Genomic DNA, 16,541 nt, shown 5'->3' with positions numbered 1-16,541 from the left:
GAGGATAGAGAATACTCGCATAGAAAACCCTCCGGTCGTTGCTGCTGTCTAGATAGATCTCTCTCGAAGCGACTGGAACCAAAATGAAAGTGACTGAGACTGCATGTGTACAGAAACAGGAGAATTAAGGGAAGCACGCTTCCAGCGGAACGTGCACCTATTTACTCCTTGCAGTGAATGAGAGGTTCAGCATTCAGAGGGTGGACACAAAGTTTCGTACGGATGTGAATGGACGAGGAATATCGAGTTCCTTGAGGGTTTTGATGCCGATGTTGCAAGCTACTTTTTTTACTGTATCTTAAGAGGTCCTTCAGCATTACGCTCTGTCGCGAGTTCGTGTGTGAAAGGGGAACCGCGGCATCTTGTGTGTAGTGGCACTGTCGACTACCTGAGCGAAAAACAAGCAGGTCACGAGCTGATAATCGTTGTATACGTAGCAAAGGCGAATCACTTGATGATGGAGCATCTTCCTTTCATATGGATGGAACAGTTTTAAGAAGAATCTTAGCGCAAGGTAGCCGGACGCGGTGAACTGTCAGAGAGTAGGGACAGGTGTGAGGTTGTTTGTCTGAAGGCGGCTTTCCGCGTTCACACTCAAGCGCCAGTGCCTAATCTGCAAGAGGGAACTTGCTTACCCCGGGATGCGGGTTCCTGAGTAGACATTTTTTTCTGCAAAAAGGTAGACACTAACGCTCACTCCCAGCGACAGACTCAGGCGGGTTGTCTTAGTCCGCACATTATCAGAACGCTGTGTTGGGGATGCTTTGATTCAGCAACCAGATACGAACATTCGCGCGGGACGGGGGCACATCCTCGGCTTGCTCGGCGGAAATACTGGATCTCTGCATTGTTTTTCTGACGTGGATTCACAAGCAGCGGGTGTTTTCCACGAGGCGGAAAAGAGAGAGGCCGAACAAGTGTGAGATGGCGGCCTCCTCGACAGGTTAGTGCGTCTGGTGTCTCAGGCGAAACCACCGCCACACCGTCAAGGAACAGAGAAGACAAATAACTGAGAGGGAAGAAAGAATCACACTGAAAATCGCGGTCCAGCACATGGATTAGGTCGTTGTGTTTGTACACGGTGGACATGCGAGAAACCAAACACGCGTCGATAGTCTTCCCCCGTCGATTGTCAAAGAGCTGATGAGGACGTGGTAGCCGCAAAGCTGACGACGGCAACATGACGTCACCAGTATGATGCACATATAAGAGAACGGGAGACAGAAGAGCGCGCCTTTTTATCGCTAAGCGATTTGGGACAGAAACGACCCAATTATCTGCGTACTAGTGTTACTCGCTCATGCTTGAGATCCAACCGTTTGCTTTGCGCAAACACTGCTGTTCCCCGCCGAGTTTCGCAGACGCGTTGACCAAGCCTTTTTTGGTTATTCATGGCGAATCGCCGCTGACAGACGTGTCAACGGTGATGACGATGTGGGAAAAACTCATCGTCAAAAAGAGGCACTCAGGTCGCACCTGCCTTCCTCGCTCCTTTACAGGGAAGGCAGACCGTTTCCAAAATTGTCATTGCTGTTGCATGTGTGGACGTCGCAAAATGTCCCTCCCGCGTGCTGCGTCAACAAAGAAAGTGAACTCTTCTGGCAGTGTCGTCGGCTATTCGGTCTGATCACCAGCAGCCTCGTGTCTTGTTGAGTCTTCCCGCGAGTGCTGCGACTTCAGATTAGGTACACAGGGTGGTACTATCAAGCCTTGTCATGTAAAAGTCGAACTGGAGAATCAGCGTAAATCTACAAATACGGTAAGTGCAGAAATATAAGTAGCGGTTTCAATAGCGGTTAATCTGTCCTTTTTCCTCTGTTCTCAGGGCATGAATAAGGCAGGGTCACCAGGCTAGGGGCTTTGCTGCGGTGTACCGACACTTCACCGGGAAAGCTGTTTCTTCCCTACGTGGGCAAATCTGGACTGTTGGTAGACAGAAAAGTTCATCTGTCGGCTGCAGAAAATCCTTGGCCCCAAGTTTTACTGTTGCTCATTTCACTCCGTGGCCGAAGAAGAAACCATCGTCAGTGTCCCGGTACGGATGCAATTGCAACAGAACAGAGAGGCCGGTCAAGCGCAAAGTCGAGGACATTCATGTGGAAAGGGAGAAACGTGAAAAGCAACGGGCATCAACGAGAAGAAGGCGCTTCCAGCAAGTTCGGCACCGCTGACACGCAAAGCAAGAGCTCTCGACTGAGAATGCATGCAACTAACGCGCCCATCGAGTGTTGCATGTTCAAAGGTAGTTCGACCAATTGCAAATCTGAGTTTTTCCGCTTCTTCCTTCCCATGTGAGTATTGACTTTCCCTGTCGCAGCAGACGAATTGGTTTTGCTTCCGTTAGATTTACATGCGAAACCGAAATCTATGTCTCTGCACAGTCCATCCACGTTTCAGGTTTTCTGCGGTCGTTGCGCCGCCAGCCGGCCATGCCCACGGCCTTGGGTCGTCAAACCTTCGCATATGCACACGGTAAATAAATTCTGATCTCTCATGAGTCGACGCTCTACACAGGTGCGCACATGTATCTGCAGTATTTCCTCTTTGCAAAGGTTTCCCCCTTTTCAAGACAAGACAGAACGGTGACCCCCCCGCCAGTCACAGGAACCGTGTCTCCATCATCGCTGTCTTCGACTTCCTTTTTCGAGCTGAGCATGGTCGTTTTCTCTCACCGTGCGTCTCTCTGTGGAACCCTTCCCATGTGTAAACCTTCAGTGAGGCGCTTCCCTCGTCCCTCGCTTTTCCATGCCTCCCATGTCGGCCGTGTGTTTAGAGTTCGTCGATACACTCGTCTCTTTTCTGGAAGCTTGTCTCCATCATCTGCTGTGTCTTCGTGGTGTGTATCCCTCTTCTCTCTTTCGTCGCGTCCGCCTTTTCGGCCAGTTCGTCTGGTGGAGTCATGCGAAAGCGGTTTCGTCGTACATTCGGGAACTGTGTCTGTCTTTGCGTGAGAGTCTCCGCCGCCGGCTCCTCCCCTCCATTCGCCTCGTCATTCTCGACCGAAACGACGCCCTTCTTGAGTGGTTTGACTTTCGCTTCTCTTCCGAGCCTGCCTCCGCCGCGTTTCTCTCCTCTCCGCGTTTCTCTGTGAAACTGCCAGGCGGGCAACGAGACGGAGAAGACGGCAGAAGACACTCTGGAGGGCCTGCTGCAGCCAAGTCGCAGGAGCTGGGCTTCAGTCACGGAGGAAGAACAGAAAAATCTGTGCTTCACCAGGATGCGAAGACTGGCGAAAAGCTGGAGAACGCCCAGGGAGGCGACGCAGACCGTCACCGCCGCCGGCGAAGATGCAGAGATTTCATGGAAACGACGCTCGAGGCTTGCTCGGAAACAGGAGATGACGAAAACAGCGAGCGCGCAAAGATCCCGAGGGAAACGCGCCTGGCCTGTGACAAGACAAGACAAGAAAACGCCTTTGCTGAAGGTCGAGATCCAACAGGGAAGAAGGATGCATTCTTCGCTTTTCCCTCGGCGCCGGCAACACTCGTTGACCACTGTCGAGACACTCTAAATCGCCTCGAGTTCAGCAGCTTCTGGATCGACGACTTATGCGAAGACAGCGAAACAGAAGAAGAAGGTGGACGAAAGACTAGCGACGAGGCACCCAGGATCCGACGCATGGAGACCCAGAAGGCGGCGCGATCAACTTCGCCGGGCATTCGCCGTGTTCGGGGTCGGAGGAAAGGTGAGATGAGACGCAAAGAGGACTCTCCAGTTCCTCGTTTATGGAGAGGCAACAGAAAGAGGAAAACCGCTGCCGTTTGATCCCCGGTGCTGTGTGGAACCAAGAATGCATTCATTTATTCATATGTCCTCGCGAATCGTCCTGTAACTGCATTTCCACGTACATTTACCAAGAAAAATCACTTTCGACGAAGCTCGAGGCAACGAACTTGGCATGCTTTTCGAGATGGTTCCCGTGGTAAACACAGTCAGGTCTGAAGGGCGAGAAGAGACTTCCTGTTCGACCCCTTTCAACTTGTTCCTGTAAGATTTGAGACTCTTCTTCAGCTGCTATAAACGCGCAGTGTCCCCCGGGATTTTTAGCACAAACAGAGAGACACAGGAAACGGCTGAAAATGGAATCGAACAACGATAGAAAACATGAGATACGCACGAGAACTAAGAGGAAGATTCAGGTGCCCACGACCAAGGTATTTCCCTCAGAGCGTGTATTTGTCCCTTTTTGTCTCTCATCTTACCTGCTTTTCTCATCGTTCTCACATTTTTTATCGTGTTGTGTTTGGTGTTGTCTCACACTCTTTCTTTCCCCTATTCTCCGGCTTTTTCGGTTTGTCTCCTCTCGCCTTTTCTTTTCCAGCATGCACATTTTGTGTTTTAGTGGAAATGGACCAGACTGTCCTCTCTCGCTTCGAGGCTCGGAAAAACGCAGCGAGCTGCTCACGCAGGGTTCCTTTGGCCGCCGACGAGGTAATGTGTCTCTGTTCAGAGACATAGCACAACCAGCGGAAATTTTGATAAGAATAATGGAAGAGAGCACGAGCGGTAGGGGAAGACAGAAGAAAAAAATCAGGGAGATTCGTCTCTGCCCATGTCGCGTGAAGAGAAAGCACCCCGGCGTTGATAGTGTGAGAGAGAAGAATCGAAACAGAAAGAGGATATTCTTTCTTCTTCGCGTTCGCAGGAGAGACACTCCGACCAGAGGCTCGTTCACTTTCCATCTTTCGCTCCGAAGCAAGGCGCGACGCCTGGTTTGTGCCTCTGAGAATAGTGGATCTCAGGTTTCCTTCTTTCGTTCTTCCTCCTCTTTCTGCAGGATCTACATGCCATCCAGAGACTTCGGTGCAGCTGGATGCCTTCCTTCTCTTTTTCTTCTCTCTCCGCTTCTTCGTCCTCTTCAGCTTGCCCCGGCACTGTGGGTTCTCCCGTGTCTGCGCCGTCGCCAACGAGGCCGATTGACCGGCTACAAGAAAGAGAGACAGCTGTCCTCGTCTCCGCTTTCCCCTTCTCTTTCGATTCTACAGAAAATACATACACTTCTGCCGCCTCTTCTCTCCGCGACGTCTCTGCACGAGGCTTTCTAGCGGTCTTCGCGGGGGTGCCGACGAGAAGGAAGCAAGACTTCTTTCGTTCTTCTGTCTCGAAATTCCCCGACGGCAACTGCGAGAAAGTCTGTGATATCGCTTCAGCCAGTGACGCGGAGGAAGCAGTGGACAAGACAGAGATGGAGAGAGAGGATACAAGGGAGAAGAAGAGCGAGGAGGCAGATGAGCAGAGAACGGGTGTTGTGACAGACCCATGGATAGCAGCGGCTGAGCTCGTCGGCTTCTCCCGAGAAGATCGACAGTGAGGGTTTCCGTTGTGTTTTCTCTCGCGTGGGTTTTCTTTCTCTCTCCACGAAAAAAACTTTATGGCTGCGGACTCAGAGAGAAGAAGAGACACTGCAGTTTCTCGAGACAAAAGGCAGACAGACGACCAGCCAGTGGAACAGTGTGTGGCGTAGAAACCGGTACAGGAGGAGTGAAAGCCACAAGCAAGAAGGAAAAATGCCTGCAGTGTTGCTCTCACATCCAGGGAGCATTTCTGACCCTTTCCAAAGCAGAGGGAAAAGCGAGTGCTACTATTCACGGCATCGCACTTACTTGAGCTAAAGGCGATGCATCCCAGATGTTTCGCGACAACGAAACACAATCAGAATTTGGTGTACGGTTTAGGGAATCCTTCTTTCCTGTTTCAGTCTCTGTCAGACGAGGCGCAGATTTCTCTTTCTGTCAAACAGTATCTGTTGAGCATACCTTTCCAGAAATCTCTGTCAGTCGATATGTCCGGTGGTCTCCTCCGTGTCTAAACAGATCACTTATGGACAAAAAATGAGCAATTCTACAACCGTTTGTTGTTTCCCCCGCCTTCTGAGCGACTGGAAAGATTTTCGTTCCACCATGTTTTTGCTTCTGGAAAAACGGTCATTTCTGCAGTTTCGAGGAAATGTGCATTCGCAGATCGGGTTCAGGCGCCGCTCGATTCTCCTGAGAAATCCCGAGTCTGCAGCGCATGCAATCTCGTCCCTGGACTCGACTTTGTTGTTTACTTCTGGGGCGAGTCTCTGCATCTGCAATTGAATATTCAGTACGAATGCAAGTGCAGGCGAAGGCAGTTTCAGATTTTTCGCCTTTTAAACAAGAAAAACGGGAGGAGGCAGTGTGTCTTGCTTCTCCAGAGCACCGCTTGGACTTGGCTTCGACAGAAAAAGTCCACTCGCCACTCTGGGGTGTACGTACACCGGACACTAGCGGAAGGGGAGAGACTTCTCACTGTCGTCTCTCTGGTCGAGAAGCCATTCGTTCTTTAGTTCCAAAATTTTGGCGTTCGTCCTCAGAGAACGAAAGCGGAAGGCGAAGGGTTTTCAGTCACGACAAGGAGTGGACTTTCCAGGCTCGAAAGATGCAGCCAGAAAAATCGTAAAGCCGAGAAGCGAAATAAGAAAAGAAGGGGAAAAGAACAGGAGACGAAACAGATCAGCGGAGCCCGAGGCGAAGACAGAAAGAACACAGTCCGACACAAAAGCGCATGAAGGGAAAACGGCACTTGCGAGATCTGTCCCACAAGACAGCGAAGCGAACAGGGAAAGGCGAGAAAGAGAATTAAGCGACGTTCTTCCCCTGTAAAACCTGCAGAGCGAGGGCCTCCAAATCTTGTTCTTCAACTTTGTTGTCTGTGTCGTCAGTCGAGGATCTGTTGCTTCGTTGCCGTTTGCTTCCTCTTCCCGTTGCGCGTTCTTCTCTCGCGCGTCGTTTCGGCTGTCGCTTTCCACTCTGCATTTCTGATTCACTTTCAGAAGACGAGGTTGGAAGTCTTCTGTCAGACTCCGTAGCTTCCTCCTCGCTGTCTCCTCGCTCTCCCGCGCTTCCTTCCTCTTCGTCCCCCGGCAAACTGCGCAGGTCCAACAGAGCGTGAGGAGCAGTACCTTGCTCTGCAAAGGACGACAAAGGGAAATCGAATTCGGCAAAAATGGAGAAAAAGCCTTGGAAACAAGAGAACGCAGCAGAACGGAAAAAAGCGGTTCATAAGCAATGACACTGGAGAAGAGGAAAAGAACTGAAAGGGGCAAAAACAGTGAAAACACACTTGAAAAACATTTGAAAGTGATGGAACCTGTGTCTTTCCTTGAAGATTCTTTTTTCCCCGAAAATAGAATGCCCTCTCCCCCATTGTTAGAGAAAGGAGATCTCCCTTTTAGGAGATAATAAAATTTGAAGAGTTGCCCGACAAGTCGCCCATGCAGTCCTGTCTCTCGCTTGGCGGCTTCGTCCAGATCTCCCCCACAGTTCGTCGGCTTTCTCTTCCTTCTTTCCTTTTTCCCTCGTGTCTTGGTTTCTTCAATGCTTCTCTTTTAGTTTGTGCCTACATACCTGCAGCCTGAGCCTGGCGCCGAGCGCGGGCCTTCTGTCTCTGTTTCGTGTGAAGCTCTTGAATTCTCTGTCGATTTCTCTCCTACACAGAGACAAGCCTACACGCGTTCACAACGCTCTGCAGAAGCGAAGACACCGCTAACGAATGAGAGAAGAACGGAAAAACATCAACTGGAGAAGCAAGCCAAATCGCGAGACCCGCGCAAAAGAAGAAGACCCCGGCCAGGAAGAAGAGAACAGAGGCAGCAACCTGGAACGGGAAGGAGCAGAGCGGTAGAAAGAACGGGGAGAAGAAACAGAGAAAAGCCTAGAGTTGAAGAAGGAAAAACTGGCTACGAACACAGCACCCACCTCCCTTTCCCTGTGTTTTCGCTGGTCGATTCGCCTTCTCTGCCTTTCGTCACCTGCCTGACGCATCGTCTCCTACGCTCTCACTTTGTAGGATTTCGGGAGTCCAGTTTTCTTCTCTTCTTGTGCAGACTTTCACCTACCTTGTCTTCCTGTTGTGCCGCCATAACTTTCTCTCGCATCCTCCGAAGGAACGCGGCGCGACCAGACGCCGACGGTAAGTCTCCTTCTCCCTCTTCACCTCGCCTCTCTTCTTCGTCTCCTCTGTCTCCTTCGTCTCCGCTGTCTCCTTCGTCTCCGCTGTCTCCTTCGTCTTCTTCGTCTCCAAAGAAAACATGGCTTTGATGCAGAGAGGCAGCAGCAAGGCCCTTCACTTTCGCTGTGCCATCTGCTCGGAAGCGAAGCCTTTCTCGTCTGAAACCTACGGAAACGGACCACAAAAATCTTGTCGAAATACAGAAGCGATTGCAAAAAACCGACACCGAAAGCATTTGCATCTACAGTGTGCACGAATAGACATCGACATGCAAATGTATACGAGAAACTGGTTGATGGGCAAGCGTACACCTTGCATTAACCGGTCAATCTTTCAGACACACGCGTCCGCCTTTCGCCCTGTCTGTAGGCAACATCCACCAAGTTTACGTCTTTCAAGCAGTCCGGTAGAGTGGGGGTGCACAAGCATCACGAGAACCTTAAACCAGACGAAGATTCGCAAGATCGGTTTTGTACCTGGTTTCCTCATGAGTTGTTCGTGGAGCAAGCGTCCTCTTTCTTTTTCGTCGAGATCTGCATCATCTTCTCTGTCCTTCAGAACGAGGAGGCCGTCGTCATCTAAGTTCGCAGCCGCCTCCTCTCCGCCCTCTTCATCCTCGTTCTGTTCTCTCTCTTGCAACAACGTCAGCGTCCTCTCGGTCTCTTCTCTCTTCTTCCTCACTTCCTTCTTCTCCTGCTTCTCTTTCTCCTCTTTCTCTGTTTCTGTCGCTTCTGTCTCGGTCTCCATCCTTTGAGCGTGCTGTCTAGCCGCTTTCTCTGCCTTCTTTTGTCGGATTTTCTCCTGAGACAAGCGGAAGAAAACAGCAGGAAGTGAAGATACCTTTTCCTCGTAAAAGCTGCTGCATTCGGGAAGATGGGTGCACAACTGGGGTCTCTACTCGCAAACACAGTGGCAGAAGGAGAACTCTCGGTACAGGCCAGACCGCCCTGTCTGGACTCTCTCGCGCCTGTACTTTGATTCGCATGCATCGAGGCGAACAAACACAAAAACCTTGCTGTCGTACACTGACGTCATTTGCACTCATGTCCAGCATCCTAGGCGCTTCTCTGTCTCCCCCAATAACCAATAAAAGACAGTAACTCTTAATTCTCATGGCAGCTCCTCTGCTTATTCGTATAGTACAAATTCCCCTTCACGACTTGAAAAAACAAAGACGTCTCAATTCACAGAAGGCGCTCTCAGAGTGTCCCTCCCCTCGCCCTCCGGGAAAATCGCACAAAACACAAAAAAAAACGGGGCCCTCTGCAAAGACGCATGCAGTTTCTGGTTCGTCGTCGTCCGCTTGAGAGCGGATAAACAGAAAACCTCGGAGCCTGGGGTACTGGGTGAGGCCTCACTCACGAGATCAAGACGCTTGGAAAAGACGAGAGACGCAAACGACGACAGAGGCGAGCTTAACTTCGTTTCCTACGAAGTGCCGTTCTCCAAAAATAGAGGGTGAAATGAGAAATTCGGTCTCCACCACAGAGTAGGCTCGTACACGGTTTTAGAAATCCACATTTCGCTACAGAAAAGGATTCTGTCTAATTCCAGACGGAACTCCTTCATGAGCGTTGCTCGACGCCAACTCCCCAGTGGCCTGGCGAAGACAGCTCAAAATGGGGCGGTTCAAGGCTTGCAGCAAAGTCTCGCCAGACGCAGCTGGTGCAGTGTCCTGCCACAACGGTACGCACCTTGAATCGCTCGAGTTTCGACAAATTCTTTTTCTTCTTCATCTCCGTCACGGCGACTGCTCCTCCTGTGCAGAGTTCGTCTTCGTCGCCGTCCTGACTCTCACGGTTTTTCGTCTTCTCGTCAGCGAGAAGAGTGACATTTGGAGGCAGAGAGAGTCCGTACGCGTTCGCCAAAGCAGTCAGGGCCTTCTTATCCGTTGGAAGCGAGAAGACGCTCTTGTCGGGCATCAATGCGACACAACGCAGGTAGCTCGACAGTGCTTGTTGTGCAAGCAATTTGAGGGCGGTGCTGCAATCAGGAAAGACGACACATAGGAAAAGTGGAGAGAAAACGGAGCATACAGAGAGGGAAAGAAAGGGGTAAGGAAGACGGTCGTGAGGAGGTAACAGAGAGGGTGAAACGAGAGCAAGGAGAAACGTCGCGAGGAAAAGAGGAATAGATGAAAAACGGCGGAAAAACAGCGAACAAAGAGAGGGGGGCATGTGAGGGGAAAGGGAGAGGTGAAGACGTGAGACAACCCAGCGACGACAGAAAAGAGAGAAAGAGCATTGATGAGTGTACGTACACACGGATCAGAGGGCAGGACAGGGAGACAATCCGAGGAAGATGTAAGGCGAGAAGGGAGACGCAAGTCTCTCGAGAATCGTGAGCACAACGAGACAGAGAGAGTCACCACGGAGGAGGAGATCAGAAGCAAACAAGGAAACGCAAAGTTCACTCACTTTTGCGCAAGGATCGACTGCAGCTTGTTTTCAACACGGACGGCCTTCTTTGGATTCATGAAGAGCTGCTGCATCTCGATCTGCAAGTCAAAGGCAACGCGACGGCCAACAGACATGTCACAAAGTCGAAGACGGTAGACCGAAGAAACCATGGAAGAAGAGCGGGGCAAACCAACCCATACGACGCTCGAAGAAGCGCGATGATATCAAGAGGGAAGAAGAGGAAGACGAAGAAGACGAAGAAGACGAAGAAGACGAAGAAGACGAAGAAGACGAAGAAGAAGGGGAGGATCCAGGCAGAGGGAATGAAGAGGAAAACAGTTTGTTTAAATCACAATTGACGAACGACTCGTGGCAACGAAGCGCGCAGCACGCCGGCGTTCGAAAAGTCAAAGAGACACAAAAAGATTTATTCGTTCTCGGTGTTCGTTTGCTTTTCGCCTGCGCAGACTTCAAACCTCCTCTCACCGGCCGCTAGAAGTATACATGTGTATATTTATATATGTGCATTTGTACTGAGAAGCGTTTTTCCTACCTTTTTGTCACGGAGTCTGTCTACGAATTTCGTTTCTGAAGGGAGAATCATGAGGAGAGCTTGACCTGTTCGCTGCATTCTCGCAGTTCTTCCGACTCGATGGATGTACGTCTCTACGCTGTCTGGACAGTCGAGCTGGACGACGAAGTCGACGCCGCGAGTCTCGGCTTCTCGCGCGCCTTTCTTGTATGTTGTCTCTACGCCGTTCGTTTCTCCTTCGCGGCGTCCCCGTCGCTTTCCAAAGCCCCGCGGACCAGATCGCTGTTTGCTCGTCTCAAACAGAGAGAGCTGCGTGAAGTCGATTCCGCGAGACGCGAGATCTGTGCTGATGAGGCAGCACTCTCCTGTGCGATCTACGAAGGACTGGAAGACTTCCAGACGCTTCTGCTGCTTCTGCCGACCGTGCAGATACATGAGCGCCAAACCTGAACAAAAATGTCCATTTTCGCAGACTTTGGATATGCGAACGAGCTCCAAACACACTCGCGTCTCGGCTTGAAAAGACATGCAAATACCTCAATACACTCTCCTCTATAGACACAGCTCTGTGCGCATCTACAAACTGTACGCAGCGTTGAAAAAAACTCACCCAAGACCGGTGGTTTGTCAGTATTTATGCAATACATACATACATATATACATATATACATATATACATATATACATATATATATATATATATTTATTTGTATCTCTACGAATAGTTCTTTGTGCACACCTCTGTAAATATCTCTGCAGGCATTTCCGCGCATTTTCTGGATCTGCGGCTTCACTCCAAGATGCGCATTTTCGCGCGTGCGAAGGACGACTTTCTAGGACAGCAGGCGCAGAAACGCGTCTTTGTCTCTGTGGAAGTCCTTTCGTGTACTTCAGCGCCTCCATCTCTCTGCGTATGGAGAGAGATATAAACGTAAAAATATATATTAATATTTGAAGAGAAGAAAGGAGAGAGAAAGAGAAAAGAGGAAACAAATAAGACACAAAGGCAATCAGAGAGGTGTGTCCTCCACTAAAGAGTAGGCCTGTTTTCACTGAAATGAATCATACCAGGCTTGAGGATGCGGAACGCTTCGTACAGAAAGCGGGTCTGTTTGCAGCTTGAGACGAAGACCAGAATCTTCTTGGAAGAATGCGTTCGCAAAAAAGAGAAAAGAGCGCTGAGTTTGTGCTGCGCAGGCACCACCACGTAGTTCTGCCGTAGCGACACCGGAGTCGCGCTCACGCCAGGATCGACGGAGATGCACTCTGCGTCCGTCTGAAAAACAGAAACAACAATAAAACTTAGAACGGAGAAATTGCAGAGAAAAAAAAACATAGACGCACTTTGGCAAAGAAATGCCTTCTGTAGACCTCCCTCCATGTTCATATATATATATCTATATCTATATATATATATAGATGTATGCACGTACACATATGCATATATATATATATATATATGCATGTACATATATATATATATGTATACATATACAGATAGGGAACCTCAGAAACGTTGTTTTGGAAGATTTTGAGTTGGGGTGCCTGACGAGCAGAGCTAGACGAGGAATTCTCACGTGAACAGGAGTGTCTCCGTGCAGAGGATTCATGTTTCAGAGAAGACAGAACACAAAGAAAGGCTGCTGAAGCAGTTTGAGTTTTCCAGTTCTGCCCGCCACTGCAGGGAGCAGCGTCAATCCTTTTAACGGGTGACTACATCGTCGAGTTGCACCTTTGTCGCACACAGGTTTGTAGCGGTTTATCTGTTTGTGTCCTCCATACCAAGGCGAGGAAGAAGAGAGCAGCGAGAAGAAGAGGAAGAAGATCAGAACCGATATTTCCAGGCAAGAGACGTACAGAGAATGCACCAGGAGAACCTCCGAGCTAAGGGGCAGGCACCCCGCATAAATTCGTGAAAAAGCGCGCCAGGAGAAGGTGGCGGGAGGCGCCTCTCTGTGGACTGGCAAAGGCGAGAAGCGATTGCACGGCAAAGAAGTCGCTTCACATCTGTAACCCAGTCGGTTCTTATCCAGGTTTTTTGTCGATCGCTTGTCAAGTGCACGGAGATCCTGAAAACCTTGAACGCTCAACCGTAAACCGTAGAGACTTACCGAAGCAGCGAGAGCGGCGAGACGTTTCACTGCGCTTTTCAGAGTCGCGGAGAAGAGCAGCGACTGTCTTTCGGGAGGCAGTTGATTAATGATGAGGCGAGACGTTTCGAAGAATCCCAAATCGACCATCCGATCTGCTTCATCAATCACTGTGAAGGCACGAGCACCGCACGCACACGACAGGGAATGAGAGTACAATTTTGAGAACTTCTACCCATTCGGCGTGGATTTGCCGCTAAAACTCGAGGTGACCCAAGAGCGAGTCGCGAGTTCCTGTTCCTTCTGTACCGCACAACATCTCGTCGCCAGTGCGTCGCTGTGAGGAGCCTAGACGCGGAGAAGGCGTTGTCTTCGACAGCGTCGAGAGAGCTGGGGGGCAACAGAAAGCGAACTGGACGCGAACCAAACGTCGGAGCAGAAGGAAAGGCAAAGGAGAGAGGCGACGACGACAGTGGAGGCGAAGAAGAAAGAGGAGAAGAAGAAAGAGAAACGAAAAAGAAGACAAAGAGAGAGAGAGAAAGAGAGACGAAGGAGAGGAGTAGAGAAAAAAGATAAGAAGAATGGAGAGAAGAGAGAAAGAAAGGTTGGTGATGAAAAAGACCAGCAGATTAACAATGTGACAAGATCTGTTGCTGGAAGACTGTATGCATGGAAGTACGAGGCAAGAACGGTCTCTTGCCTGTGCTGTTGAGATTTGTCTCACCTAAGATTTTTAGGCCATTCGCCTCCCACAGCTGCGACTCTTCCATATGTTGAAGAACACGACCGGGAGTACCGACGACGATGTTCAAAGCATTTACGCGCTGAGCCTCAGCTTGTACACTCTTCCCTCCGATCAAACATCCCGCCGAGAATTCGTGATGCCTGCAAGACATTCCAGAAGAAACGAGAAGTCACCTTCCTCTGGCGCACAGTGGTCGCTTCACTTCTTCCCCTGTGTCTCATGCACAGCGGAAGGCCAGCAGCAGAAGCAGCAACTCTTTACAACTTCACTCCTTTGTCTCTTCTCATTTCTCGCGCCTCTTCCTCGTCTCCCTCTGCACTCACTGGCTCTTCTTCTTCCTGTTTTCTCCTGCCTTCTCTCTCTTCTCTCTCTTCTCTTTCTTCTCTTTCTTCTCTCTCTTCTCTTTCTTCCGTCACTTTCTGTTTTTGCATGCGCTTTTCTCACCGGCCTACGAGTTTGATAACATCGAAGATCTGCACGGCGAGCTCTCGTGTGGGCGCGAGGATGAGAGCCGCCAAGCCGTCGATGCTGCTCACGCAGTTTCTGTACAGACACTCGAGAACCTGAACAGCGGCGAGGGAAACGACGCAAAAAGATGTGGACAATGGATTCAACAAAAGGTAAACCGCCTCCAAATTTTGCGAAACATGACAGAAACACCGAGAAGAAATTCCGAGAAAAAGTACTCGGATGGTGAGTCGTCAGTATCCACACCTTCACAGATCCGCGAACCGGAGAGGTCGTACCCTGTCCATGAAAATTGACGAGACAACTGTCTTAATACATATATATACATATATATAGGCGTGACGAGCATATCGGCACAGAGATAGTGCCAGTAGGAAATATCAGGAGAGAGATGGACTTGCATGGCGAGACACACACAGAGACTTCGATACACATAGATATAAAGGGAGATCGGTTGACAAATTGACAGATTGGTTGACAGATCAGATGCAAAAGAGAGAGAGACATCCACACGAATGAGACCCTCCACATCTGCGCAGGTAGCGCTGGGTGTAGGACACTAGAGCGATGGAGAGAGACAGAGAGACAGGCGCGGATCCCTATGACGCACTGCACTAGTGATGCCAGACACATACAGATACAAATACATATATATACATATATATACATATATATACATATATATATACATATATAAATATGTACAAATATTTATATAAATATGTACAAATATTTGTATAAATATGTACAAATATTTGTATATATATGTACAAATATTTGTATATATATGTACAAATATATATATATATATATATATGTGTACAGCACACTGCGTGTCTGGAGGATTTTCTGTGTGCGACGCTTGGTTCGATTTTCGACATGTTGTTTGCCTTTCTGCGGGAGAGACGCGCGTACAGGAATGACGAAACAGAGCGTTTTGCCGCTGCCGGTTTTCGCTTCGCCGAGGACGTCGGCGCCTCGGAGCGCATGGGGAATCGCCCGGGCCTGGATGGAGCTCAGCAGGTGGAAGCCCCCCTCCTTCAGGCCTCGTCGCGTGTACTGACTGAGCGGAAGATCCGAGAAAAAGAAGCGAGACAAGGTCGGTGTCCCTGCAGCGTTTTCGCGCGAGACAGAAGGGTCGCCTTCTTCTTTCCCTGCCGCTCGAGCCATGGCTCCCTCCTCAACGACGCCTTCAGAAGAAGAAGCAGAAGAAGCAGAGGAAGAAGAAGAAGCAGCGGAAGCAGCGGAAGCAGAGGAAGCAGAAGAGTGGAGGAAAGGGGGTTCCCATGTGAGGCCAGGGAGAGGCATTTCGACGCAGATTCGATCTTCCAGTTCACGGATCTCCTGTTGTTCTTTCTGGCGGAGCTTGCCTGATGGTGCTCGCTTTTGGAATTCTTTTCTTTTTTTGCCGACGCCGCGCGAGGCAGAGCCGCCCCCGCGTATCAGCCTCTCTTTCGCCATGGCTGCACGCGGACGAAGCTGCTCTCTGTTTCCCTCGTCTTTTTCTCGTTCGGACTGGTCTCTCTTGCTTCTCGCGAAGGTCTTGTGAGCCCTGTAGGCTGTTCTCGATCTCCCACGTTCTTCTCAGTCTCCCCTTTCCTCGATTTCTCTCGGTTGCCTCGAGATCTCGTTTTTCTTGATCTCGCCGGGTCTCCCCTGGGTCTCGCAAGAGTGTCTCTGAAAGCCCAGAGACCCAGGCGGCGTTTGCTCTCGCCTTCGCGCGTCGAGGAAAAAACGGCGACACTGTAGGGAAAGGAGAGGAAGACTCAAGAGAAAAGGAGAGGGAAAGAAGAAAGGAAGACAAGCGACGAACGAAGTGGAGAGAAGACGCGCTGCTCTCGAGTATTATATCGGCGTTGCGACTGTTGCCATAACGCTTAGAGAAACCGGCGAGGAAAACGGAGCTAAGAGGAGGGAGAAGTCCGACGAGAACCGGGAGAGAAGCTGAGGCGTCGGTAAGAGAAGAGGAATAAAGTAGCTGGTCTCTGGTCCACATTTCCAGACTTTCTTTATTTTTCCAGAGGAATGCCTCTGCCCCACCATGCAAGCGCGCATGCTGCGAAAACTGCGGACTCGGTGAGCAAAGAAGCACCCTGGAAGTCGCATGCGTTTGTTCCGAGGCGAAAAGTCCGTGGTTTCCGCCGAGGCACGGGGCTTCGATTCCCCAAAGAATTTTTTCTTCTCCGCGGAACAGACCTGGCCTCTGCAGGTCGAGACGCCTCAGGCGAGCAGCCTCAAACAGCGAGGAACGCGGCGGGAGAGGCGGGAGAGGCGGGGGGCCGGACGCGAGTTGAGAAGCGAGGTCTTTGACGAAGATGAGACACAGAGAAAGA

The 16,541-nt window shown here is 50.3% G+C and overlaps 3 protein-coding genes across 3 annotated transcripts; 1 reads left to right on the top strand and 2 right to left on the bottom strand.

Moving 5' to 3' along the window:
• Window positions 1-161: 161 nt before the first annotated feature.
• Window positions 162-663, bottom strand: TGME49_244015 (hypothetical protein; the record flags this gene model as incomplete). The annotated part of the gene is made up of 2 exons (XM_018780694.1): window positions 162-388; window positions 636-663. The coding sequence occupies 2 exons, from the start codon at window positions 661-663 to the stop codon at window positions 162-164; spliced, it is 255 nt and encodes an 84-aa protein (XP_018637530.1).
• A 1,566-nt stretch (window positions 664-2,229) lies between these two features.
• On the top strand, window positions 2,230-5,865 carry TGME49_244010 (hypothetical protein). The gene is made up of 3 exons (XM_002366849.2): window positions 2,230-3,685; window positions 4,322-4,431; window positions 4,778-5,865. Exons 1-3 carry the CDS (start codon window positions 2,746-2,748, stop codon window positions 5,309-5,311), a joined length of 1,584 nt encoding a protein of 527 aa, XP_002366890.1. The 5' UTR covers window positions 2,230-2,745; the 3' UTR covers window positions 5,312-5,865.
• Window positions 5,866-6,152: 287 nt separating this feature from the next.
• On the bottom strand, window positions 6,153-16,476 carry TGME49_244000 (DEAD/DEAH box helicase domain-containing protein). Its single transcript, XM_002366848.2, has 12 exons — window positions 15,124-16,476; window positions 14,185-14,303; window positions 13,720-13,880; window positions 13,017-13,165; window positions 11,974-12,181; window positions 10,927-11,351; window positions 10,392-10,471; window positions 9,669-9,957; window positions 8,451-8,775; window positions 7,862-8,139; window positions 7,371-7,452; window positions 6,153-6,931 (listed from the first exon to the last, which is right to left on the bottom strand). The coding sequence occupies exons 1-12, from the start codon at window positions 15,667-15,669 to the stop codon at window positions 6,603-6,605; spliced, it is 2,991 nt and encodes a 996-aa protein (XP_002366889.1). The 5' UTR covers window positions 15,670-16,476; the 3' UTR covers window positions 6,153-6,602.
• Window positions 16,477-16,541: the final 65 nt, after the last annotated feature.

This window comes from Toxoplasma gondii, chromosome VI, assembly GCF_000006565.2.
Source record: "Toxoplasma gondii ME49 chromosome VI, whole genome shotgun sequence".
Taxonomy (NCBI): Eukaryota; Apicomplexa; class Conoidasida; order Eucoccidiorida; family Sarcocystidae; genus Toxoplasma; species Toxoplasma gondii.
The sequence above is the reverse complement of the archived record's forward strand: the minus strand, read 5'-3'. Positions and strand labels throughout refer to the sequence as shown.